We start from the raw sequence: 25,587 nt of genomic DNA on the forward strand, positions 1-25,587 counted from the left end.
TTTTAGCTTCTGACATTGCAGTTACAGTTTAAATCTAAGCAAGATGGGGATATCGATAATGTTTAACATGACTGCTTTACCTGGGCATGCAGCTTTTTCATAGTAGGGCACTCTCTTGCAGGAACATCAGCCTCTGCTTTGCCCATCACAAATACTCTGCCAAAAGAGCAAGCAGTAAGTAATTGATTGTGACTAAATGGAATGAAGGGGCCATTGTCCTTGGCTATCAGACTCTCTGCTGGAGGAACATTCAGGATAGGGAAGGGGACACTGTTAAAACAGTATTTCCCAGAGCACAGAAGAAGCAGAGACACAAAATGGCTTTCCTAAATGGAATATTTACTGCTATTACTTTCTGGCTAGCCTATGGATGAAGAAATCAAGATTCATTTTAGTCTGTAAAGTGTGCAAAAAGTGTCTTCCAGAGTTTAATTTTGAAACCTTTTCAAAAGCACAAGCGCTTGTAAGAGAAGTCAGGCAAGGGGAAGGAGGTGGAGAGTGAGTGGGTGGAATGCAGAGAAAGTGTGAAAGAAACGGGAGAGGCTGTGTTGCGAGGACTATGGCTTGATCTTGGGTGGAGAGCTGATGAACCAAGGCCTCTGTGAAAAAAAAAAAAAAAATCAACTACTTTTCTTTCCGCACAAGTTGAAGCATGGGCAAATCACCTATTACAGCCTCTCGGGAAAAAGGCAGCCCTCTGCCATACAGGTTTTCTGTCACCTCGTGGCGGGTGACCTCTCCCCGGCGCAGCGCTGGGGCGGCAAGGCTGGGGATGGCCGCGGGCAGCTCCCGGTCGCTGTCCAGGGAGCGCAGAGGCGGCCGCGGGAGCTGACAGCCGGGCAGCCGCGGGGGCTTGGCCGGACAGTTCCCCAATGAGGCCCACGGGCACCAGCGGGGTCGCGGAATTCAGGCGGGACGTGCGGGGTCCCGGTCCGTCGGTGGCGCCCGAGCCCGAGGGGTGCGGGGTCCCGGTCAGGGCAGGAGCCGGGCCGGAGCCCGGGGCACCTTCCCCGCCCCGCGGGGGCCGCAGCGCGGGGGAGGCAAGGAGGGCGGAGAGCGGCGGGCGCGGGACGGGGCGCTGAGGGAGGGAGGGAGGCCGCCGCCCGTCCCCGGCGAGGAGAGCGGCCGCGGGCGCTGAGCGGGGCTGCCCGGGGCGGCATGCCGAGCCGCCGAGGATGAGCAGCCAGCGCCGCCCGGCCAAGGCGCAGCTCCGGAGGTCGCTGAGCGAGCAGCTGCGGGACTCCACCGCCAAAGCCTGGGACTTGCTGTGGAGGAATGTCCGGGAGCGGCGGCTCGCAGGTCAGTCCCCGCCGCGCCGCGGCCGCCGCTACCTGCCCGGGGACGTCCCGACCCCAGCGGCGCGGAGGGTCCCGCTCCAGGGGCACGTCTGGGGGCACCATCTCCGCTGCCGGAGCGGGGAGACCCCGGGCGGGACGGGGAGCTCACCTGCCCGGTGCTGGCGGGCAGCGCGCGGCTGCTCACACACGCAGGCGGGCTCGGGGCTAAGCCTCCCCGTCGCTCCGTGTCGGAGGCACCTTCTGAGCCTCTCCGAAAGGAAGAGGGTTGGTTTTGCCTCCGGGAAGGAGGCTCACTTGCTCCTCTGATCAGTTTTCTAAGTCTGACCAACCAGGTTGGTTCCTCATAGGGTTTGCATGTGGGAAGTACCACAACTCCCAAAGAAAAATGGTCTGTTTCACTTCAAGTGCGTCTATAGCTTCAGGTCACCTACCTGCTTTGGAAAACCGGCCTCCTGCGGCTTTTCCATCCCCAGGTGGGGACCAGAAGGACACAGAGCAGGGCAGGTGCTCCAGGAGGTCGGGTCTCATTTAGAGCACTGCTATTGCAGCAGCACAGTGGCTTTATGCACATAAGCATATATCCAGTATGTATTTGTAAAATACTCTGTGAATTAGAAGATCTAGAGGGTACCTGCAAGTGCAAGGTAGAGTTTTTGTAGTAGAAAACGATACGTCAAGATTTATGAGCAGGATCATGTATAATGAAGTCTAATTTGTAAAGATGGATTCCTCTGTCACATCCTACAGCATTGTTAGGAGTTTGGTATCCTTGCCTAGGGCACTGTGACATGCTGGAATTGTATAATACAGAGGTAAATGATGCAGGTTTTCCGACTATGTCTACAGCAAGTTAGCTCTTATGTACATACAATTAAAGTAATAGATGAAAATTGCATGGTAGTTTTTTCGAAAAATTAATCTAAACTGGGTAGCATCAATAATGAATTACTAAAACAATTAATTTTGTAATGCTATTGTTAACCAAAATACTAAACTTTTAATGTTTTAATTTTCTTTTAATTCCCGTATTCCTATATTGATAGCAGATGCCAGCAGACATTCAGCAAGAATACTGTTGGCTATTTTTTTCTTTTTTGGTCAAAGACAACTATTGCTTGATTGAGCAAAGAACCTGGGCAGGCTGCCATGATACTGTAGCCAACTTCTTAAAGCAACTGGGTATTAAAATTGATGGAGTCAAAACTTTTTATTTAAGGTGGATAGAATACTAATGTCCTGGGTTTATGCACTGCCATAATTTAAGTGCTATTCATAATACTCTGGTAAGACACTGATACACTTACCATTTAATTAAATTACTTATCTGACGACATAATGAAATGTGTACAAATATCTGTTGATGTCAGATATATTCTCTTGCTCTGTTGCTTTTCTCTCTCTGGCATCTTTGTCCTTGTTTTTGTATTTGTTTGTTGTGCTGACCTGTGTAGCTGCAGTGTATATTCCTTGGCCTTTTCTTCCAGCTTTTGTTAATGAGAAGGCAGGAAATTTAAGCAGATCTAAATGTGTCAACTATTTGCTATAAAAGTTCCATCTATTTCCTCAAAGTTGGCATTGTCAGAGCCAATGACTGCCAGAGTCTGACTGGCAGTCAGAGCAGCAGTGTAACTGGTAACTAATATTCAAGAGCAATGATCAAAACAAAATGCGGTTTTAACCATTATTGTGTTGTCATATTCCAACTGTCAAGCCAAATAAAACTTGTGATTAAGTCCTCACTGTGATGATACCTTTGCAGGCACTTATATAGTTACTCTTTCGGTTTGCTTTAGTCTTTTATCTGTTTGTTAAGGATCAGGACACTAGTTGCCCTAGATATACCTGTAAAGAAAGCAAGCACATTTTTGTAATTCATAAAAATTATATAATTGTTAGGGTTGGATGAGGTGCTGGGAATTCTCCAGTATAGTCTCCAGCTCAGAGCAGGATCAGCACTGGGAGCAGAGCGGATTACTCAGGGCTTTCCCCAGTTATCCTTGGGAAGAGTTTCTGCCCTGGCATCCAGGCTGGAGCAGAGGGCAGCAGGACGCTGTTGGGCAGCAGGGGTGTGAGCTGGAGAAAGGAGCTGAATCCTGGCTAGAGCAAGGAGAGAGCTGAACTTTGACTCAGCTGCTCTCGAAGAGGCAGAGAGCATAGCTGGGTTGCCGTGGAAAGTAGGTTGTGCATAAAAAGACTGCTGCAGTGTGCCCCCTCCTTCCCTCCCTCACCCTTTAGAGCAGAGGTGATGAGCAGCAGCCTGGCTCCTGGCATGCTCCTGGACAGGGCTGCTCCTTACTGTCTCTCATTCGGGACAGATCCGTGGTGCCCAGCAGCTCGTAGTCACTTTTTCTGATTCACTGACTGGCATTTGTTTTTCAAACAATGGGTGTACCCTCTACAGTGCCAAAAATTGCACCCTCAGGGGTTTTTTTGTGCTTTTTGTAATTTTTGCAGAGGTATTTTACACTGTTTCCACTATGCTTATGGTTTAATTTGGAATTGACAAACTGAATGGGAAATGTACCAGAATTTTAACCCCCTGTGGGAGCCTATTCCCCTGAAAGGTTATATAAAATACTTTCGGTTTAATGTAATCCTGAACCAATTTGCCATTATTGAAAACCATTGCTTAAGGAATTTGACTTAGGTATTTAGCAGATCATCCAACAGTGATCACCTAAGATAATTCTGAGATCCCTGTTCAAATCATGATCACCTGTCACAGTAAAACACAACAAGGAATGTTCTTACATTCCTTGAATGTAAGGGGAAAGTGCCACCTTCTATCTGGCATTCTTTCAGTTACTATACACTAAAATAAAATTAAATTATAATTTAGTTTTTAAATTCAGTACTCTGGAGTCAGGAAACACCAGAGTTAAAGACCCCTGTTGCTGTATTGCACAGCCCCCCTTGTAGGGTAGAATTGTCATGACTGGCATGATTGACTGACATGATCACCTCGCCCTTTTTGTTGCTCAGAATTTTTCAGCCTCATTTACTGCAGAAAGTGATGATCCCCTTTGCTGAATCTCTTAACTTAGAGCCTTCTGTACTGCAGCTTTCTGAAACACTGGACTAAGCAGAGAATTATAAATTCCCTCAGGTGTCCATGAGCCTGGTGCTTGCATATGTCATACCATTAATGTTTCAGTTGTTCCTAGAAGCTGCAAGGTTACATTGTTCCCATATTACAGATAGGAGCAAGAGGCAAAATGAGGCCGAACCCCAGGAATATCAGCTCTTGAGAGTTAGAACTTGAATTATCTACTTTAGTATTCAAATTATGACTCTCAGTAGCTGCTGTTGCACAACAATTTGAGCAAATCAGCATTTGGGGTCTAGCTGTGCTGCACAAAGGGAATGAATAACTTGCAGTTTCTGTGGCCCGGTCAGGTTTTGTTTCGAGTGACTTGGTGTAAAACAGAGAAGAATGGGAGGTGCTCTCCCACAGGGGCAACATTTACTTGTCATAGTCTCAGAAACCTGGGGGTTTTTCTGTCTCCCACCTGCAAGAGCTTCAGCAGGGCTGATACGTGACCATACCCCATCATCAGATGTGACCCTTGGAAACTGCATGTGCAGATGAAGATGAAACTTTGTCTTACTACCCAGTGGAAAGAGGGCTGAGTTAGAATTTAGCAGGTAACTTCAATTCTGAGACTTACTAAAGTCTGCAAAATTAATTTTGTGACCCTAGCATACTTCTGGTAAGAGAAAGCTTTGCCTCTGGTTTCTGAAGTTTAGTTTTAGCTGTTGTTTAGCAACCTACAGCCTGCTGTCAGGACTCCTTCTCTGTAAGGCTGCCTCCACTGTGTCTGTGGCATAGATACACCCTCAGTCTTTTTGACAAATCTCTTCTCCCCTGAGCTTCATGTCCCACAATCCTTTGTATGTTCAGTGTTCTCTAAGAGATTAAATCCCTACTTGATCTCCTCTAGCTCTTCTGGTACAAAATTTCTCTTATCTATCCTTTGACATCCTCATCCTGTTTCCTGCTGCAACAGCCCTATAAGACAGGGCACCCTTGAGCACTGTCCCAGTTCATACTCAGCTACAGAGCTCTCCAGAGGCAACTGCCTGGACCAGTTTCAGATGCTCCCACTCTTTTTTTGCCTTGGTTATGCTTTGGGTAAAAGGAATTTGGGATCGAGTTTTCCACCACACCTCCAGTGGTTTGCTCAGACTGACATTTCAAACTGTTTTAACTTGTCCAATTTTGGACAGATTTTTCAGGCACCAGTGCTAAACTGACTTTTGAACTTCCCCTGTGAGGGTGCAGGTTTTTTTTTTCCAAAGGATGGAGCACTTAATGTCTCAAATCAAGTAGAATGAAAATGTATGGTGGGACAACATACCATGGACTAGTATTTTCTTAGAAATTGATTACCTGAAGCTCCAAAACTGAAACAGGAATAAGGCAGGCTTGTGAGTAAAGGAAAATCCCCAAGAAGTCTAAAGAAGCCAAAATTAAGACCTTTAAATGGAAAGCTTTACAAGTCCTACTCTTAGGTGTCCTTAACAATTCAGGAGGACCTTATAAATTGATTAGCACCTGCAAGTGTCTCTTCAAATGTGACTGAAATACATTTATATCAGAGATGAAACTGAACATTATCTGATGTAGGTAGAAAATGGGGAATAATTTGTCCAGCAGAAAGTAACTGCCACATGCAGCATGTGGGAAAGATGACCAAGCAATGCACCTGCTCCTCTCAAAAGTAATTTGTGGCTGGTTCGTGGGTTATTGTGGTTTCATTGGGTGCAGATGAACAAGTCTAAGTTTGTAATTGCACCTCAGAAAGCATGGTGCTCCTTGGCACCTGCTGATCTGTTGATCCTAGGGAATACAGAAGTGAAAAGTGGATTTTAAAAAACTAAAACTAGTGGTCACAACCAGAACTATGTGAATTTTAGAACAGTTTTCTGTCATGCTTGTATGGAGACAAGAGCAGGTATGTTTCTGCAGCCTAATTAAAGAACCATCAGATCTATAGCTTTCTCATAGTTTCAGTTTTCATTTAAAAGGAAACATTTTCAAGAACTTGTTAATGAGTTTTTATTCTGCAAAACTGAAGTTTATTTTGGGGTGAAGTCACTGGAAACCCTAAAGGAAATATGTGCACCAGGCTCTCAGGTCCTATGAGAACCCCTGAGCAAAGGCAGGTGTCCCAGTATGGGACCAACATTGAGTCTGCTGCATCTTGGTATGATTGCATTAGTGAAATTTATTCTCAATTAAGACCTTTGTGCAAATGTAGCAGATTAATCTACTCTAAAGCAATTCATGAAACAAGTGGATGTTTTAAAATAAAATTATTTTGCAAGATCAGTTTTCACTAAGGAGTGTGGGAGATGCACGTGTGAAAACTGTGGTATTTGGTGGGCATACTTTTGTGTTCTACTTTAAAATCATGCACATAACATTTTTAGAAAGCAAAGTAGAGATGTTGCAGTCTGTGTCCCCACCAGTGCACTGGAGAGTACAAGATACTGATTCTCATGTATGTTGATAAGATGTATATGTGTAAATTCCTCCCTAACCCAGCCCCATCAGTGGGAAAAGACTGTCCTTTGTCAAGGAGAAGAGTTATGAAAGACATTCTTTATTCATGATGGAGTGCTTTAGGGAAGAAAGAAAGTGACTTATGAGTGATTCATTTGGCCAGGCATGCCAGGAAATTTTCTGCTCTCAGTCCTAAAGAAAATGTAGTATCCAAAAAAGTAGTCATTGATCTCATAAATTAAATTAATTGTGCCATACATTCTCTATTAATGTGAGGAGGGGTTTTAGATTAGTTTAATTAAAGTATGAAGAGGCTTTTCTTTGCACCTATGTTTTATGGGTTATGTCAATATCCTGTAAATTCCATCTCCTTCCCCAGGCACTCCTTGAAGGCCAGTGGTTTGAATCTGGAAAGGGGGCCGTGGTGGCAAAATACCACCATTGTTAATTCTGCTGCTGCCAGGCTCTCATGACCCTCAGCAACAAGAAGTCAATTCCAGAAGTACAATTACAAAAATACCAATATGCTTGACCTGCCAAGTATTTCTGTATCAGCATGAGACTGTGAAGGGGGGGTGATGGAGGACTCCCCACTGCCTCAAAGTCCAGAGAAAGATGTATTTTTCTCATACTCTTTCCTGTGGCTCTGCTGCAATTTGCCATGTAAGGTTTGGAGTGATAGTGGAGAAGGAGTAGAAGTTCCTAGGGTGACAACAACATTCATCTTCTGGTTTTACATTTAATACATAGATTTTGTATTTGAATGGGTACTGCTTCCATCAGAGAATGTTGTATCAGTAATTTTCCTAAAAGAAATTCGATTTTGATTACTTAATTTCCTGACAGTAAGAGATACAAATCTCAGCTGATAAAATGGGGAATCAGTGCTGGCAATAGAACTAGATACCATTTGAATCAGTCAGTTTCTATTTGATAGTTTTAAAAAATGTTCTTGACAGGTCTCTCTCTTCCTGGAGCTTGTCTGTTCAGAGTTCAGTGACACATTAATCTTTAGAAAATACACTTCTTTTTCCTAGAGAGTTATTATGTCAGTCCTTTTTGTAGTAGTTTTTTGTTTGGTTTGGGTTTGTTTGGTTTGGGTTTTGATTTGGTTTAGTTGGTTGGGTTTTTTTTCTACTGGCTTTCTGTGGTTCCTTGAGCATTCACAAGGTTCTTTCAGTTCTCAGTAAACAAATATTTCTCCTTTTTTCTCCACATATATACATGGCCTCAGTTCATTCCACCAGTAGATGTTTCTATGTGACAAGAAGGCTGCTACCTTGTCAGTTCTCTACACTGTGACTTTATGGAGTATTCCTGTAAACATTGTACTTATCCTGATGTTTGCAGACCAAATATTGGAAACAATTCGTAGTATATAGAACAATACTGTTTAAGTTCATGTACATTTAGATAGATGCAGTTTTTGGTGCTCATATTTTTCTAAGATATGTAGGAGCTTATGTAGACTGATAAAAATACTTATTTGTCTGACATTAAACAGTGATGACGCTTTTCCATTCCAACATTGCTTCTTTATATCAGTCATGGCATATTAAATAATGTATCTTCTCAGTTATTTCCTACTAGGTATTTTTGTATTTATTCATATGACTGTAATCCTATAGGCTGCTTCCATATCCCCATGCAAGTGACTTTATTTATAATAACTATGCCAGAACATTTATATGGAGCATTTATATCCACAATAGACATTCAGCTGCCTAGTGAACATCAATAGTCTGTTGGTGGCTGGCCAGCAAATTCCAAAAGAATTTCTGGACTCAGGAAGGCACTGGAAACTGGACTCCTATTCTTCTGTTTTCTCAGCTACAGTAGGATGTGGTGCTTAGTTTCAGGAATGACGAAGTCCCAATTCTGAATTTTGACTTTTTGCTTTAACAAAAAAAAACCCCTTCAAAATGTTCAATATTGTCATATTTCTAGGGCTTCAAATAACTTAGATGACTTAACAATTTGATTTTGTACAATACTTGCCAGGCATTGACCTTGTTTCACAGCAGTGGTTTGATTCACATTTGTCTTCTTATATTTTGTACTTCTCAGATTTCTTGAGAGACAGATGTTCTGTATTTCTCTTCCTTATTTCTTTGCTTTTTCTGTCATATCATGGCCAAATTTTGTGCTGCTATATATCATAACGCCTTTAAAAATCATCTCCTTGAGTAACAATTCATTGAGAAAACCAGCTTTCACTTCTACTTAAGCATATTTGCATAGCAAATTTAAAAAGAAAATGTGAAGTTCAGAATCGGAAAAGCCAAGAAAAACTTCATATTGTAAAATGTCAGTTTCAAGCTAACCTGATGATTTTAAAGAAGTGGTTTCTGTCTTGTGATTCTTGAAAATTTGGTTTGGGGATATTATTTTCAATTAATTAAGAATTTGTGATATTTTCTTTTGATTATTGCAGGCTTAAAAATATGACAGTGTAGAAGGTTGACTGACATTAGGGCGTCAGTTGTCTTGAGTGACATTAGGGCGTTCACAAGAGAAGTGCATTTCTGTAGCTCCTTTGTACCTCCTGTTTATACTTCAAAAAGGAAAATATTTTGACAATCAAACCAACATGGTGCACCTTGTACTGCCAATAAACAAAGGCTGAATGCATGCAGATATGTGTGCAGCAAACAGCTATGCTCCAAGAAGGGATCAGGAACACCCAAAACTCATGGCACTTGGTTCCATCAAACACCAGGCTTCAACAATCAATGTAATTACTTTACAAACCATCCATTTCACGTGAAACAGCCTGTCATTCCAGTAGAGGGCAGTAATTTACATACAGTAATGTCAATTAGTGCGTCACTCAGTGTTAGACACAGCTGCTGGCTTTATTAAGGTAGTGCAATATTCAAGGCATCCTCTGTCCTCAAGAACAGAGTGCCACCCTAGAGCCTTATTTCTTGAGCTTTTGCAGCAGGACACCTAGCAGTGCAGAAGTAGAAAACAAATTACGAGAATTAAAGAATAAGATGTTTTCAGCTAGCATAGTGATCAAAACTAAACATACTCTGCTGTATATAATCACCAGAGTAAATTGCATTTCAATGGACCATTTCATAGAGATACTGATTTATTTCTTTGTTGCTGTTGAAGAGTAAGTATATAGAAAAGATTTTCTGTAAAACCTTTTTTATAGAAATCATTTTTACAAATCCAGCAACATGCTGTAGTACAGTGGAAGAGGAGGCACTGGAACTTATAAATGTTGGTTTTCTTAAAGCTGTAAGAATTTGATTCATAATCTATTTCAAAACACTATGAATTTACATTTATACTTATCAAAAAGTTGTTTAAACTGTAGGTATTTATTTAGCAGCAAGATAAGTTCATTAACATCAAAATAGGCTTGCTTAATTTTATAAATACTTCAAAAATTTTACTTCTCACATATGTAAAATAATGTGGGGATAATTAATTTCTTCTGTTTCCTGAGCTAAATGGATGGCACTGGTGCTTTGATTAACCAGGGAATTTTTCTGGGGAGGACTGTTTTTCCAGGCCATGATGATGCAGAAGGGCACTGAACCTTCACAGGTCATTTAATTCAGAAGCACTTTAAAAGACAGCCACAAAAATTGAGTATTGGCTTTGTTACAGAAAGAATTTAAAGGGATATTGCCTCAGAACAGCAGCATAGTTCAAATCATCCTTAGATCACGTGCAGGTCTGTCTGAATTTGAGCAAAAGTTAGTTTGATAAGTCTTTGTGTACGGTCTTCTGTTGCTGCAATTTTTGAGGAAATGTAGGGTAGCTGCATAGAATAAGGGTAAGGTAGCTGCATAAGGATAGCTTAAGAGAATGATGAAAGAGATAAGTCAAAACCAAAGCTAGAAATGTAACTTCTCTCTGTCAAAATACAAAAAAATTACACACAGCGTTACAAAAAGGGGTTCCTAAAGATTTAGGGACCTTCTGCACTGGTTCATAGCTTGGACTTCTCTAAAGTGTTCTGCACACCTGTGTAAATTTGTGTTGGATTCCTTGCACGAAGGAATGACGACTAAGCATTTGTCCCAACCTTTAGACTATTTTGGATGTGCCTCTTATTCCTCTGCTAAATACGCCTGTGTTTTTACATCCCTGTCCCTCTCACCCTGATCTGAATGGCATGCTCTTCCACGGCTTAACCAGAAAAATGCTGTAGTAAATTATTTAAGACTGAGTCATTTATGTGTCAGATGGCTGCTGAAGTGATATGCAAATGGCATCTCATGGTCATGCTCATTTTAAGAGGTGTCTTTAACATAAGTACAGATTTTTATTGAAATAAATCAATTTTACAAGGAGATTTCAGCCATTGGATTTATAGTAAGAAAGAAACTTTTTATTTATTACATTAGAAAGACCACAGCTGGGAATGTACCCAGTAACAGACACAAACAGATGGATTCTGACAAGTCTGTGAACTATTCACACTCTTTTTTAGCAAATATTTTGCTACAATCCCAACTTCCAAATGTTACTTCAGAAACAAATATGTAACTATCTATCTCCAGGAACAAAACTAAAGACTAACATTAAAATACTGTAATTTCATTATGCATATGATACTCATTTGAAATTTAGGAAGTAGTGTTTAAAAACACTCCCAAAAGATTGCCTTGGTTCAATAAATATTTTAAACTATAAAAAAACTCACAGAATCATTTAGACTAGAAAAGACTAAGATCACCAAGTCCAAGTGTTAACCCAGCACTGCCAAGTCCACCACTAAACCATATCCCTCAGTGCCACCAACACATCTTTTTAATACCTCCAGGGATGGTGACTCCACTACTTCCCTGGGCAGCCTCATGCCTAACAAGCCTGTTGGTGAAGAAAGTTTTCCTAATATCCAATCTAAAACAACCCTAGTGCATTTTGAAGCTGCTCCCTCTTGTTCTATCACTTGGAAGAGGAGTCCAACACCCATCTTACTACACTCTCCTTTCAGGCAGTTGTAGAGAGTGGTAAGGCCTCCCCCGAGCCTCCTTTTCTCCAGGCTAAACACTCCCAGCTCCCTCAGCTGCTCCCCATAGGCCTTGCACTCCAGACCCTTTCCCATCTCTGTTTCCCTTCTCTGAACACGCTCCAGCACCTCAATGTCCTTCTTGTAGTGAGGGGCCCGGAACTGGACACAGGATTTGAGGTGTGGCTTCACCAGTGCTGAGTACAGGGGTACAATCCCTGTCTTAGTCCTGCTGGCCACACTACTGCTGATACAGGCCAGTATGACATTGGCCTTCTTGGCCACCTGGGATCATGTCCAGCTGCTGTCACCAGCACCCCCAGGTCATTTTCTACCAGGCAGTTTCCCATCCACTCTGCCCCCAGCCTGTGGTGCTGCATAGCATTATTGTGACCTGTCCTTGTCTTTGTCGAACCTCATACAACTGACCTCAGCCCTTAGACCCATTCTGTCCAGATCCCTCTGCAAAGCCTTCCTGCCCTCCAGAAGATCAACACTCCCACCCAGCTTGGCCTCACCTGCAAACTGACTGAAGGTGCACTCAATCCCCTTGTCCACATTGTCAATAAAGATATTAAGAAGAACTGGCTCCAATACTAATCCCTGTAGAACACCACCGGAGATCCACCAGCTGGATGTAAATTCATTCTCCACCACTCTCTGGGGCCAAATATCCAGCCAGCTTTTTATCCAGCAAAGAGTGCATTTGTCCAAGCCATAAGCAGCCAGTGCCTCTGGAAGAATGCTGTCGGAAAAGGTCGGAAAGACTTTACTAAAGTCCAGATAGACATCATCCACAGCCTTTCCCTCATCTGCTGAGTGGGTCACCTTGTTACAGAAGGAGATCAGGCTGGTTGAGCAGAACCTGCCTTCCACAAACCCCTGCTGGCTGGGCCTGATCCCCTGGTTATCCTGCATGTGCCACATGACAGCACCCAAGATGGTCTGCTCCATGACCTGCCCTGACACTGAGGTTTGGCTGACAGGCCTGTTGTTCCCTGGATCCTCCTTCTGACCTTTTAAATGGGTGTCACATTGGCTAATCTCCAGACAACTGGGACCTGCCCACTTGGCCAGAGCTGCTGGTAAATGATGGTACATGGTTCAGTGCAAACTTCTGCCTCAGTTCTTTTGTGTGGATACTATCCAGTCCCATGGACTTGTGTGTATCTAAGTGGTATAGCAGGTTACTGACCATTTCCCCTAGGACTATGAGGGCTTTATTCTGCTCCCTGTCCCAGTCTATCAATTCAGGGAGCTGAGTTCTCCATGAACAACTGCTCTTACTATTTAATACCTGAGGCAAAGAAGGGATTAAGTAATGCAGTCTTTTCCTTATCCTTTTCCTTATCCTATGTTTCTCTCTGCACCCAGTAAAAGATAGAGAAGCCAGTGTTCTTTGATGTCTTCATAAACAGCTTGGATGCAGAACTTGAAGGTATACTATGTTTGCTGATGATGCTAAACTGGAGGAGTTGTTGACTTCCTCAAAGGCAGAGAGGCTCTGCCAAGATATTTTGATAGAGGGCTGGGCAATCACCAACAATATGAACTTTAATAATGGCAAGTGCCAGATTATTTTGTTTCCAGATGTCTGGTGAGCAGAAGTCCCACATGAGAACAAGGACTAGTGATTATGACACTTTTCTCAGCTGTTTACAGAATATTTTTTCTGACTCTTCATCCTGTTTGGGTGGTCTACAGCAGAGTCCCACTAGGATGTTTGCCTTCTTGGCCTTCCCCCTGATTCTTACCTATGCACACTCAACCCAATCATCACTGTCATTAAGTTCTGGATAATCAAAACTCTCCCTAACCTACAAAGCTATCCCACCACCACTCCCTCCTCACTTTCTGAAGAGGCTGTAGCTACTCATCACAGCACTCCAGTTGTTTGAATCATTCCCACATCCATGTCATGGCAACTGTGTCATAGTTTTCCTGCTGCACAATGGCTTCCAGCTGCTCCTGTTTGTTGCCCGTGCTGTGGGTGTAGGTGAGGTACAGCTCAGGTGGGCTGTTGATCCCCTCATCCTGTCATTAAGTAGAGAAGTTCCTCCTCTGGGCACCCTCCCAGAGCTGTGCTCACAGGTGCCACCCAGTACTGGCAGCATGTTCTTGCCAGAGCTGCATGTTCCTGTCTGGGCAGCTGTGCCAGCTGTGGAGCTGATGGGGCCGTGGCTTTCTGCCAGGTGGATGGCACTGCTCCCTGGCAGGGCTGGCACTGCCCCAGCAGCCTTCCTGCACACTGCTGTGCCACACCCTGCTACCAGTGCTCCCCAAGGGCTCATTTTATGTTTGTGGCCCCCAGCCAGCTGCTGTCATGCTAGGTGTGGGTTCTGGAGGCTCCTTGTTTCAGTTACACTGAGTTAAATCCTTTGCTCCTGGCCCCTGCCCCAGTCACAGGGGACAGGGTGTTTGTATAGATGTGATGAAGTGAGGATTTTCAGCAAAGGCAAGCACCACTTCCATTTGTGGAAGTCACCATCTGAGAGAAGGTAAATGTTCATCTTCAGAATAGCTCACTAAACAAAGTAGCAGAAATTAATTATTCAATATATAACTCAGCTGCTAGAAGAGTTGGAAGTTAAAGAAAAATTATGGGTGGTGGCCTGCTGGGTAACGGTATAACTAGTGACTCAAATCATGTGCTCACAAGTAAAACCAATGTGTAGCACACGCTTCTCTTCAATTGTTAAACATTAATTTGTAGATTTAAACTTTTATTCAGCATCACTGTATTTCTGATATCTTAGGAAAGTAAAAATGACAACTGATTCCTCTTTTCTGCATTCTTTATTACTTCATTTATTTTTATATATACCTATTTTATATGCATATATATACTTTTTTTTTTTTACATATATTCTCTTGCTTTTCTCACTTGATCATTTTCAAGCCTCATGACAGCATTGAGCCCACCAGCTTCTCTTGAATAAGCTGGGAAATTGTATTACCAAAAAGACACAGTGAAAATTCAGAATATCAGTAATGACCCTTAATGTGCATAACCAAACGTATATACATTGAGCCTCTACATGAATTTCTGCCACATGTTGAGGTGTTTGGGACTTGCCCAATTTCTTTCCTGGGAAGAAACTTTTACAGCCTCATTATCAGATAAAGATTTGGATAATTTGTTTTCCTGCCAGTCAGTTTGAGGAAAATAAAGAACTTCTCTAAAATCAACAGAAACACCCTGAAATCTGATGTAGCAATGGCTTGACACACTCATCACTCCTGAACATAAAGAAACATTAGTCCACAGAGAATCAGAAACATATAGTTTAATATCAGCTTGGCAGATAAGTATTTTTGTAATTACGTTTGAAGTCTCTGCCTATCCCTAACAACTCCAAGTGCTTGCATTTCAGAACCAAACTGATAATTTAATTATGGTCTGATTTCAGCAGAGCACTTAAATGCAATATAAATTAATTAAATATTTAAAGTTTAAATTATTAAATATTTGAATCATATGGACTAGTCTGGTTTGTTATATTTAAGTTCTAAACCAACAGCAGATTCTTTTAAAAAAGATAACCTATTAAATCAGTATGGTTGGATATATGGGTTCATCAGGAAGAGGAAGGTACCAGAACATCCATATTTCCAACATATAATAAAACAGAAGATACTATACCTAATCTGATTCAAATAGAGGACAAACACATTTCAGAATCTAGGTTAGACAAGATAATACCAAATAAAATTGACTCTGAAACATCTGGTTTGTTTTATACAAAACCATAAAATGCGTAGTTACTAAACAGCCTAAGCTGTTTCTTTGGAAGGCACCCTAAAAAACAAGGACAGCAGGACAAGTGTTTACAAAGCCAAGGCAAATACATTAATCGAGACATGGCAGCATTTTAAAGAAACTATCAAATTCAGAGGGATTATAAAACAGCTGGGATGAATTGTAGGTAGGAACTGTTTTAAATCTCTGGATTCTGGGTCACAATAGAGGCTGTAACACAGGGCACTCACTTGCTCTTGTACTCCTTTGCGTTGCTTTCTCTTAAGGGAGAATTATGACTTGTAGAGGGTCGGAACCATTATCTCTTCTTTTATGGAAAGCATCAGTTGATGCAATCACTAGGGATCTTCAAACTGGGAAGAAGTTTATTGCTGTGACAGATCGGACAACATATGGAAGGAAGTAAGATGTTCTCCAGAGACAGATTAAGTTTTTGCCAAGGCATTTTACTGAAATTTTGGAAAATAAACAGGTCATTAATTGACTCCAGATTTAGCTACTGCAAATTGTGCAAAGATGCTGCAAACCAGATGCTTTCCCCTATTTGTTTTTACAACCCTTTCTATTTATAGATACTCTTATTTGATGACTTACTTCTTTAATAGAGGGCATTGTTTTACACCGGAAGCCTCATCTCAATTTTGCCAGTAGATGCCTGACTGAAACATACATGTTCACACAACTGCAGGCATGAAACATTCAGCAATAACATAAGTAGGAAATAATGAGTAGGAAGAAGTTAACATTTAATTCTTCCCTGGGTTTCTTAGCACATAACAGTTTTCAGCCATTCTCTATGCAGACCATGCTAGTGAAATAGTAGAGGCAGACTCCTATCCCAAGGACAGCATCCTTAGACTTGTCTTGCCAATGCAGGTGTGAATACAGTCCATGTTAGCATTTCTCTGGCTTCCCAAGTTGTGTGACACAGCCACTGATGTACCTGTCAGCCCTGTGGGAGCATAGCTTCAACTTCAACTCCAGATTAAGGTTGGATCCCAAAATGAGAATGTAGCAGCCAAGTCAACGAATTTGTGCCAACTGACAGAAATACTTGAGAAAATAAATATTCATTCCTTTTCCACTTACGCTTCTTTTAGTCTTCAGAATACAGGCTCTATTTTATGCTATATCCACACAGTCTTGATTCATGCTATAAATAACATACTGAGTGAAAAGCATCTGCACTGACTTGAAAGCAGTAAGTCTAGTGGGGATGTCTTCTAAAAGGATTGAGCTACACACACCAGGTTCTTTACAGTCAAGACAGAAATAGGTACCTCTGAAAGCCAGTCCTGTCATCCTGAAATAGATGTGTGAGACAAGGGGAATGAATTGCCCTACGGTGGTGCTTATTTCTTGCCATAATCCTAGCCAAGTGACAGCGCCAAAGACCTGCTTGCAGTGACAGACTGGGAAAAGCCATCTCTTCAGCTGCCACCTCAGTGCCTTTGATATGGAAATCAGTGAGCCCTTAGCACTGCAGAAGTTTAATTTTAGAGATTGCTGCTCATAACATCTCTGGCTTCATTTTAAGGTACCTGCTCAAGTCAGCAAAGCAGGAGATGGAGCTGATGAGGCACCTGAGATTTCAGTGGCACTTGCATATGGCTTAAAGGCACATGATCTGACAGTAACCTGCCAGTGTACCTGAACTGTGCATAAATGTATTTCTTCATTGCCAGTTTATTCTGGGGAGGCAGATTGTGAATTACACACCTTTAGAAGACATTCTGAATTCATTGTAATAAAAGCTGCATGATTTTACTTGTGAACCCTAACAGGCCTAGCTAAGCAGCAGGGGCAGCAGTCATACAGAATTCATAATGCATGTTTTAAACTGCATTATTTCACACTTTTCAAACTAGTAGGTAGTTATTTGGTGTATGAATATTTATTTTCTGTGTCCTCAGTCAGCACAAAAGTCCATCAGGCTCAGGTATCCTGTTTTCTACAACAGCTGCTAGTGAATGCCTAGGAAAGAGTATAACAACATGACAAGTTTATGGTATGACCTCTTAGCTTCCAGCTTTCAGTGAATAGTTCTTTGTTGATGTTGTTAACAGGGCTGCCAATTAGGAGCAAAGTAAACGGGAGGTTTATGATGTGACTGTGCACTTCCTAGCTGAGCTACACCTAAGCTTGTGAGACACACTGACTGTTTCCCGTTTGAAATGTTCTGCAGATGTGTAATCCCTCACATCACAATTGCTATTTTAAAAAGTTCTTTTCATGTCATTCCCAGGTGTCATGGTCAGAGTTGCCTCTGTATCACTAGTCTGAGCAAAGTGAAGTGCCACTAATCTGAGCGAAGTGGGAACGGAACAAAGTTTATTTTTAAAGCAATACAGGCTTGCTAGTGGCTTGAAAGCAAAACATTCAGAACTCCATTTGGTTTTAATTCATCATCCACGCTATTATGTTTGGTAACATATTAGAAACCAGTGAGCATATTATTTTTCATAAGCTCCCCAGACATAAAAGGAGAAAAAGTAAAGACTGAAATATGCAAATCTCTGCTTCATTCTTTTGCAATCCAAGAGGAGAGTACATACAAAGTACTTTAATGCCAATTCCAGTCTCAGCTACACACGTGCAAATCCTGAGCTCTTACAGGGTATACAATGAATTCTGGCTTGGAGCAAAAGAACCCCACAACAGCATAGTCTGGAAATTTCCTTCCGGACCCAGTTTGGCCTTAATTTCATGTTCTTATAGCTAAGAACAGCACTCACCTCTCAAAATCTGATGGAACAAGAGGCAAAAAAAATTGGCAACCATAAACAGGACAAACCTTCTTCACAGGTCAGGTGCAATTTCAGTTTTGCAATATTTTGTTGCCCAACTTGAGATACTTCAAAGAGGTCTTATGTCCAGACTGAGGAAACCAACCTTCCCAGAAAGTCAGAGCTTTTCAAGTGTCATGGAAAACAGACCCAAGATGAGTAGTTCCTTTTGAAGGTTTTGGCCAAGGAATTTTTCCAGTAAAACTACATTCCATAAACATGGAGCAACACCTTAAGTAGACAACAACAAATGAGGAACACCGTGAGGTTGATTTGAAACAGAGCTGTATATTCAGACAGTGGGACAGGGAGAAAGCCTGTGAGAAGGATGTGATAGGATGCCAGGATAAACATGAGAGCAGACAGCAATATTTTCATCACTCTGTAATTGAGAGAGTAAAAAGAAATTCACAGCTGGAATGGAACTTATCAACCAACTCTCTTGGTGTGCCTATTTCGAGCAGAGGGGGAATCAACAGAAGAAGAGTCTTGGTAAGTGGTTGCTGGAGGAGAGTGTGCAAGGGAGTGTGTGAGCTAGGGGAGAAAGGAAGTATTGGGGACTGGAGGAAAAGGAAGGAATGTTTGCTGGAAAACAGTTCATCTTGCCTGCATTGCTGAAGATTCTAGGCTTTTTCTGGCCCTTCCTATACACTGGAAGCGTTCTCCAAAGGCAGGCTATGGGAAAAGAGAGCTGCAGGCTGCCTGCCCTTTATCAGAAGGAGCAGCATGGTGGTTGGAAAGGGAGCTCCAGGAAGCCCTTTCCTCTCTACTGCTCCTGCTATTTGTAGGTTTCCACTCCGTAAAAAAAACCAACCACGTGCAGCATTATCCAGTGAGACACATCAGCTCCATGGTGTGTATTTAATACAGTGCAAGATGTGAGTGAAAAGTATGCAAGAAATATGGAGTCTAAAAATGACTTATATTATGCTTATATTATGCATAGAGCAGTTGGTTGCTAGAAGGCAGAAAATCCTGCCCAGGGACTTGTCCAGTTCATAAATACCAATATTGTAAACTGTCCCACTACTGTTTTATTGTGAAAGTTCTGCCAGGAATTATTCTGGGGATTTGTTTGGGCTTTTTATTATTTTGTTAATTTAAAAAAATACATATACATATAAAACATATACTCCTAAATTTTATGATAGGAAGAAAGAAATAATTTGTGATGAAAAGCTATAGGCATCATTCTTTCTGCTCCAAACAGATGGGGCTATACAAAACACTTGCTTTGGATTGTGCTAAATTCTAACTTTGGGTAAGGAATAAGTGATCCTTGCATGTCTCATATTCTCTCAGCTTCTTTATTTGTGAGGTTGCTAATCAGACACCAGTATGGCTGATATTATGCAGCCAGATAAGTGTGCAGGAGTGTTGGTCATGGTTGCTGTGAAATGGTGGCTCAGCTTTAAGGCTGGGACACTGACCAGATTCTCTGCTCATCCATGATTTTTTGCACTGGGCCTTTGTTCTGGCCCTGGTGACCTGGGGAAGGGAAGGAAATGTTGTGTGCACCCTGTTCTGCTGGGCATGGACAGGCCCATACCCAGACATCATAGGGACAGACCTCAGCTCTGTGCTGTATTCAATGCCCCCACTCACCCTTGCAGCAGCAGCACAGAACTGCCACATGTCAGGCCAGATGTCCCCACACTGCACCAGGGACAGTGGCTGCCACAAGGCTTAATTCAGTTTGCTTCATCAGGGAGATGGGAGAGGCAGAACAGGTCAGCAGGCTCTGCAGAGGACATCCCTCCCCAGGAACAGTTGCCACCTCACCATAATCTAAACTTCCCCCATGCATCAGCCAAAGCCCCAGCTTTCCTGGGTCTCCAGGAAGAGTAACCATCCAAAGGATGGCTTTGCTGTACCTAGTGGCTGTCCTGGTGGTGATGGCCTGGGGACTGTAGAATAAAAAAGGAGGAATTCCAACTGTCAGTGAACAAAATACTTTATCCTATAGAATACTTCCCTGCGTGCAAGGCTGCAGTCCAGCCCTAGAGTCCAGACCCAGCTTATTGGTTAGTGCACATTGCTCTGCAGAGCCACATGCACAACCCTACATCCTTGTTACACACAATTGATAAGATCTGACAACATGCATTTAATAACACCTTGGGAAATATCTGGCTAACTGCAAGTTTAGGCAATAAGTGTCTCATCTGAAGGAACCCACTACAGGTGTAAGACCATTTTAAAGGGATTTTATTTTCTCCTCAGCTCATGCAGTTACAGTAGATTTTAGTCTGCCTCTAGTGGACTGATATTGCTTGTAAGGAAAATTAATCTTTCTACAAACTCTATTTCCTTTTTTACATATAAGTACTAAAATAGTTAAGAAAGGCTGTTATCAGTCAGGAAACTGGTGTACAGAGACAGGTTATACAACTTCCCTGAAGTCTTCCAGCAAGTCACTGCCACAGGTCCTGTGCCCTAACCATCGTGTCTGTCTGCCTTACTGGGCCAGAGACTGAAATCATGCAACAAGTATTCATTGATTTCAAGGAGCCTGGAGAATTTCATGTTCCCAGACACCAGTCCCCTGCTGCTGTATTTGAAATCGTGTTGCCAAGAATTATTCTGTTCTGCCTTGTTGCTTTTTAAAAACTTTTACGAAATCTAACTTTGGCATTGGTTCTCTAGCACAGAGAAAGGGAAAAACTCCTGTCAAAACCAGATCAAAACCTGAATATTTCAACTCTTGCCCATTTGATCATGATAGTACTAGAGTCCTGTTGAAAAGAAAATAAATAGCAAAGCCCTTACCTGAAGTTTGCAAAGTCATGAACCTTCAGCTCAGATAGGAATGTTTGTCTGTGACTGAGTGACACCAGCAGTAGGGCTGTGTGGGGATTTACAATGTATTTGGATAAGTATAAGGAACTAAGTTTATCTAAACACTTCCTTACATTATCAGTGTGTTATCCAAACACTTTGTTAGTGAGACTGTGAGATTAGGATGTGTGTAAGCCCACCACTACTTAAATATATTTACAGAGTTCCTGTGGATTTAGTTTTAGGAACTTGTGTATAGATTTAGCATATGGAGTTGCACTAGGTTGAAACTACTTGTAGCTCATTTCTGTCAGAATACTCTCCAAATACTTTAGCAGAAGAGGTCTGCCACCTGAAATGTCTTCCTCTCTTTTCAATTCTATTACCCAGCTGTTGTGGTTTTTTTCCTTAATTTACTGTTGAGAACCACTGTCTTTAGGGACTTTACACAGTGTGGGATGCTGGCTATTCCTGGCTCGTGAAGAGTTCAGCTAAGGCCAGTGGAGTCTCTATTCATATGCTGGTATGGTTTGACTGAGAAAAAATGTTTAAAAACTGAACAAGAGTGAGACTATAATGCCTAAATTAGCAGTCAGGCACTGGATGAAAAAACTGACCCCTTCCAATGATCTTAACCAACCATCCAGCAGCTCCTGGTCCTTTCTAAGCCCCTGGGAGAGCAGAAGGGACAGAGAGGTCACATCCTCTGAGCCCAGCAATGTGGCCAACAGACCAGCAGCTTACACTTCACCAGCAAATGTGACAGGAGGGCAAGGAGAGGCTGTGCCCAGGGAAATGCTGTCATTCCACAGGCTGCAGCCCCAGACCACAGGAGCAGATATTTTGATGCATTTCTGCATTAGCAGTGCTGTTAGGAGCCCACATTTACATAGGCTGTGGGGTGGTACCTCTGGTTAGCTCAGGTGGGAATACAGATTGGCCACTCCTGCTCAGAACAGTCCCAGTGGGGTGGCCACAGGTCAGACCAGCCCAGTATCATGGCCAGTTGGCCAGTGGGCAGATGCAGCTATTTTTGGGAAAACAGAATGCTGGTATAGGCATATTGTGGTTTTGTACATGTTGTATATCCTACATGCATTCACATGGTTCAAGGAGGTACTGAGCCCAAGCTGGAATTTTGTGCTTAATGGCCCTTGCTGAATTTTTCTTCCAGGGATTTTATCCTTTTTTTGAGTTCTGCCAACTTCTGGCAACCACAGTGTCCTCTAACAATGACTTCCAGAGGTCAGCTGTACATACATGGAGAATTATTTATGTTCATTCATCTTGAACCTACTCCCACTTTCTGTTCCCAACATTATCCACTGTGAGAAAAGACCTCTCATAATTACCAAATGGTAAGCAGACATTTGTAATAGCATAACCATGTTTGTTGGTTTGCACTCAATTACTTTCTCAAAAAGTTTTAAAATCCACTTTGCTATTTTTTTGTTCCTACTGAGCACTTGTATTGGATTTTCATAAACCTATCCAAGACCTGTTTCCTTAGAGATAACAGCCCCATTAAATCTCATCACTGTGCACTGTGTTGCCTTTAGGGTGTTTTTTGTCCCATCTATTTATCAGCCTTCAAAAGCTTAAATTTTAAGACCTTCTCAGTCAATATTGTTGTAAACACCTTCAGCATTTACAGCCAGTTTCTCTTTTGACTGACTGACTAATTTGGTGTCATCATTATATTTTGCCAACTGATTATTCAGTCCCATTATAAAACCCATGTATGGATAGTGGACAAAACAGGTTCCAACACTAATGTCTGTGTGAATCCTCTGGGAACCTAATCCCATTGTGAACATAGATTATTTATTACTGCTTTTGTTTCCTGTCTTTAAGCTGTCATTAAACGACAAGTGGTCTTTTCCTTTTTATCTGTGATAGCTGAGGTTCTTTATGATTGCTTGGTAGAGGATCTTGGAGGAGCCTTTATCAAATCGGTTACTATTCATTTTGCTTATTTAACATCCTGAGCACCTGTACAGGAGAACTGATGAGATGAATCACATCAAATGTGATTCATCCTTGACCCTCATCTTCCTGAGTTTTTGCATGTGTCCTTATTTCCATAAGTTTGCCTGGGTGGCTGGTCAGTCACCTCCCTGCCATCCTTTTGTTCCCAAAACATACTACTGTTGTACTCCTGCACATAATTTCTAATCCTCTGCTTCTTGCTGTGGCCAGTCTGCTGATGTTCTTGTAATCAGGAGGTATTTTATGTAGCTGTACTATCCATTGAACACGTGGGTCTTAACATGCAAAAGGATTGCCCTCTGATGCTGGAACAGGGACACTGGAAGAGAAGAAAAGGCTATAATGTACTATTCAGATGTCTCATCTCCCGGTTTGAAGTTTATCTTCAAGGGTCTGTGTAAACCTGTCTCTCACGCATAAGAAGCCCTGTGCAGCAGCGTTCATTTTTAAAACTCACTATCAGACAGTTGACACAGCAGCTGACTTTCCTCCAGAACACATCGGTATCGGGCTCTGCAGTGAAACAATCCTCTGTTGTAATTCCGTGCGGCTATTAGCCGTCTCCATCTCGCTTCCTGGCGATGCAGAAATCTCACATAAACTATTTTCCTTTTGCCCCAGTCTGATTCCTGGCAGCCCCAGATGAGCTGCAGAGCCTCAGTGCCCCAGCACAGCCTCAGGAAGAAAGTCAAAGTGCTGCTGAGCCAGAGGGAAGCATTTCTGGCTGCTCTAGGCTCCCTGCTGTTTCATGCCCTGTATGAAAGAGTTTGCAGCCCATAGTAATCCTAGCAAACAACTCTCAAACAAATATCTGTGTTCAAACATAAAATATTTTTCCTAAACAGCAGGCAGTGAACTTCTGCTTTTAAAAGTGTTGGTTCCAGACATAGGATTCAAACACATAAAGTAAATGACAGCTTCATCTTAAAGACAGCTTTGGGTTCCCCACATGTGAATTTTTTCTCTTCTTCAATTTGAGAAAGGAGAAGCTGCCTGTACTTAGCACGTGAGCTGCTGTGCTGGCATTTGTAAAGGCAGAGACAATCAAGAAATACAAGATGTGTGGATAGGGATATGTGGATAGGACTTCAGTATCCAGGATATATTGCATATATAAGGTATTGGAGTTGGGCCATAATCCAGCAAACTGAACTCTTCTACCTGCAGAATTATAGAAGGGAGCCCAGAGATCAGAAAGTTGAAAGCAGATGCCTGAGTATTTTTCTTCTGTGACTTGAAAACAAGAGTTTCCTGCTTCTTCTAGCTACATGTCACTAATGTTAATAACAAATGTGCTCCTCTAGTGGATAGGAAGCTGTTTTGTTCTCATAGAACCAGTGCTTTCTAATGAAGAAGGGCTGTCAAGTTGCCATTAAATTTTAGATGTGAAATAACGAGATAAGTGTAACTAACAATAAAAGGGAAATGGGTCACTTCGGGAAGATCAAGTGGCTGATTACTGTGTGAGAACAGCAGGTTCAATCCAAGCCTGGAGAGATCCATGCCAGGTACAACATCACAGACCTATTTCACAGTTCACTGGGAGGTGTGCATTCTAGGATGTAAATCTGCACTCCTGACTACAAAATCAGTTTTGTAGTTGTCCTGACAGTAGTTTTATTTGTATTCATATTTATATTTATGTTATTTGTAGTAATGCAAATGGGAAATTTATGTCCGTCTCAATTTATCCTCAACTACCCCACTGTAGCACTGCCTCCTGGAGTAATACTCTAAGGCCAAGGTGGTGTGTAGAAACTCACACTGTTGTCTTGCCCAGAAAAGCCAGTCATAAGTGGATTGTTAAAGTAGTTTGTTATCAAATAAATTTTAGTATTTCTAGAGTCCATTGTGTTGTTTTCTCCAGCTGATGTCAGCACCCCACTCGCAGTGAAAAGGAAGCAGATCTCCATTACTGCTGGAGATACTGCAGTATCTATGAGCAGCCCTGGGGAGACTTTTCCTGCCAATAGTTTACTCCTTTCTTACACCAAATGCCATTTCAGGGAGAAAAGATGTCAGAAAGACATAAAAATCAATTAACAGAAATGAAGTGTTGCAGTTCTGCCTGTGAATCCATACATAGGAGAGTATGACTCCTTGAGCTGACTTTGCCAGTCCATGCAGTCTTCAGAAGCGCTGTGCTATATGATCAACCCTTTAAAGATTCCTGATATCCCATAGTATTTCAGTATCCATCAAGTTACTGATTGTCATGTTAGATTTGACATGTGGTTATTACATTATAGATATCAGTGTGGACATTTTTTTGATTAATTTTTTTAAAACCCCACTAATTCCAGGTTTTATGAAGGAATCTCCTTTCCTGCATGGATCAGTCACAACATGGGAGCATGGGGTTGGGTTGTCATCTCATGGGCTGTGCTTCTGTCAAGACTGGCAGCAATTTCAGGTGTATGCTGGAGCTCCCTCATAGTCCTTGTAAAATGCACAGGGAAGCTTCTATTTTGAAGTGCTTTTATGAGATGCATTAG

At 42.1% G+C, this 25,587-nt stretch overlaps 1 protein-coding gene across 3 annotated transcripts in view; it reads left to right on the forward strand.

Annotated features, from left to right (window-relative positions):
- The window catches only part of STARD13 (StAR related lipid transfer domain containing 13), a 246,924-nt gene that overhangs the window by 103,678 nt on the left and 117,659 nt on the right, over positions 1 to 25,587 (forward strand). The window contains exon 1 of one of the 3 annotated variants that reach the window (XM_039718248.1): positions 1,101 to 1,299. The exons of the other annotated variants lie outside the window; for them this stretch is intronic. Coding sequence (XP_039574182.1) covers positions 1,176 to 1,299 — 124 coding nt within the window. The 5' untranslated portion in view covers positions 1,101 to 1,175. Of the gene's footprint in view, positions 1 to 1,100; positions 1,300 to 25,587 lie in introns of those variants that run through there. 3 annotated transcript variants of the gene reach the window in all.

This window comes from Passer montanus, unplaced genomic scaffold, assembly GCF_014805655.1.
Source record: "Passer montanus isolate IOZ18808 unplaced genomic scaffold, ASM1480565v1 scaffold4, whole genome shotgun sequence".
NCBI lineage: Eukaryota > Metazoa > Chordata > Aves > Passeriformes > Passeridae > Passer > Passer montanus.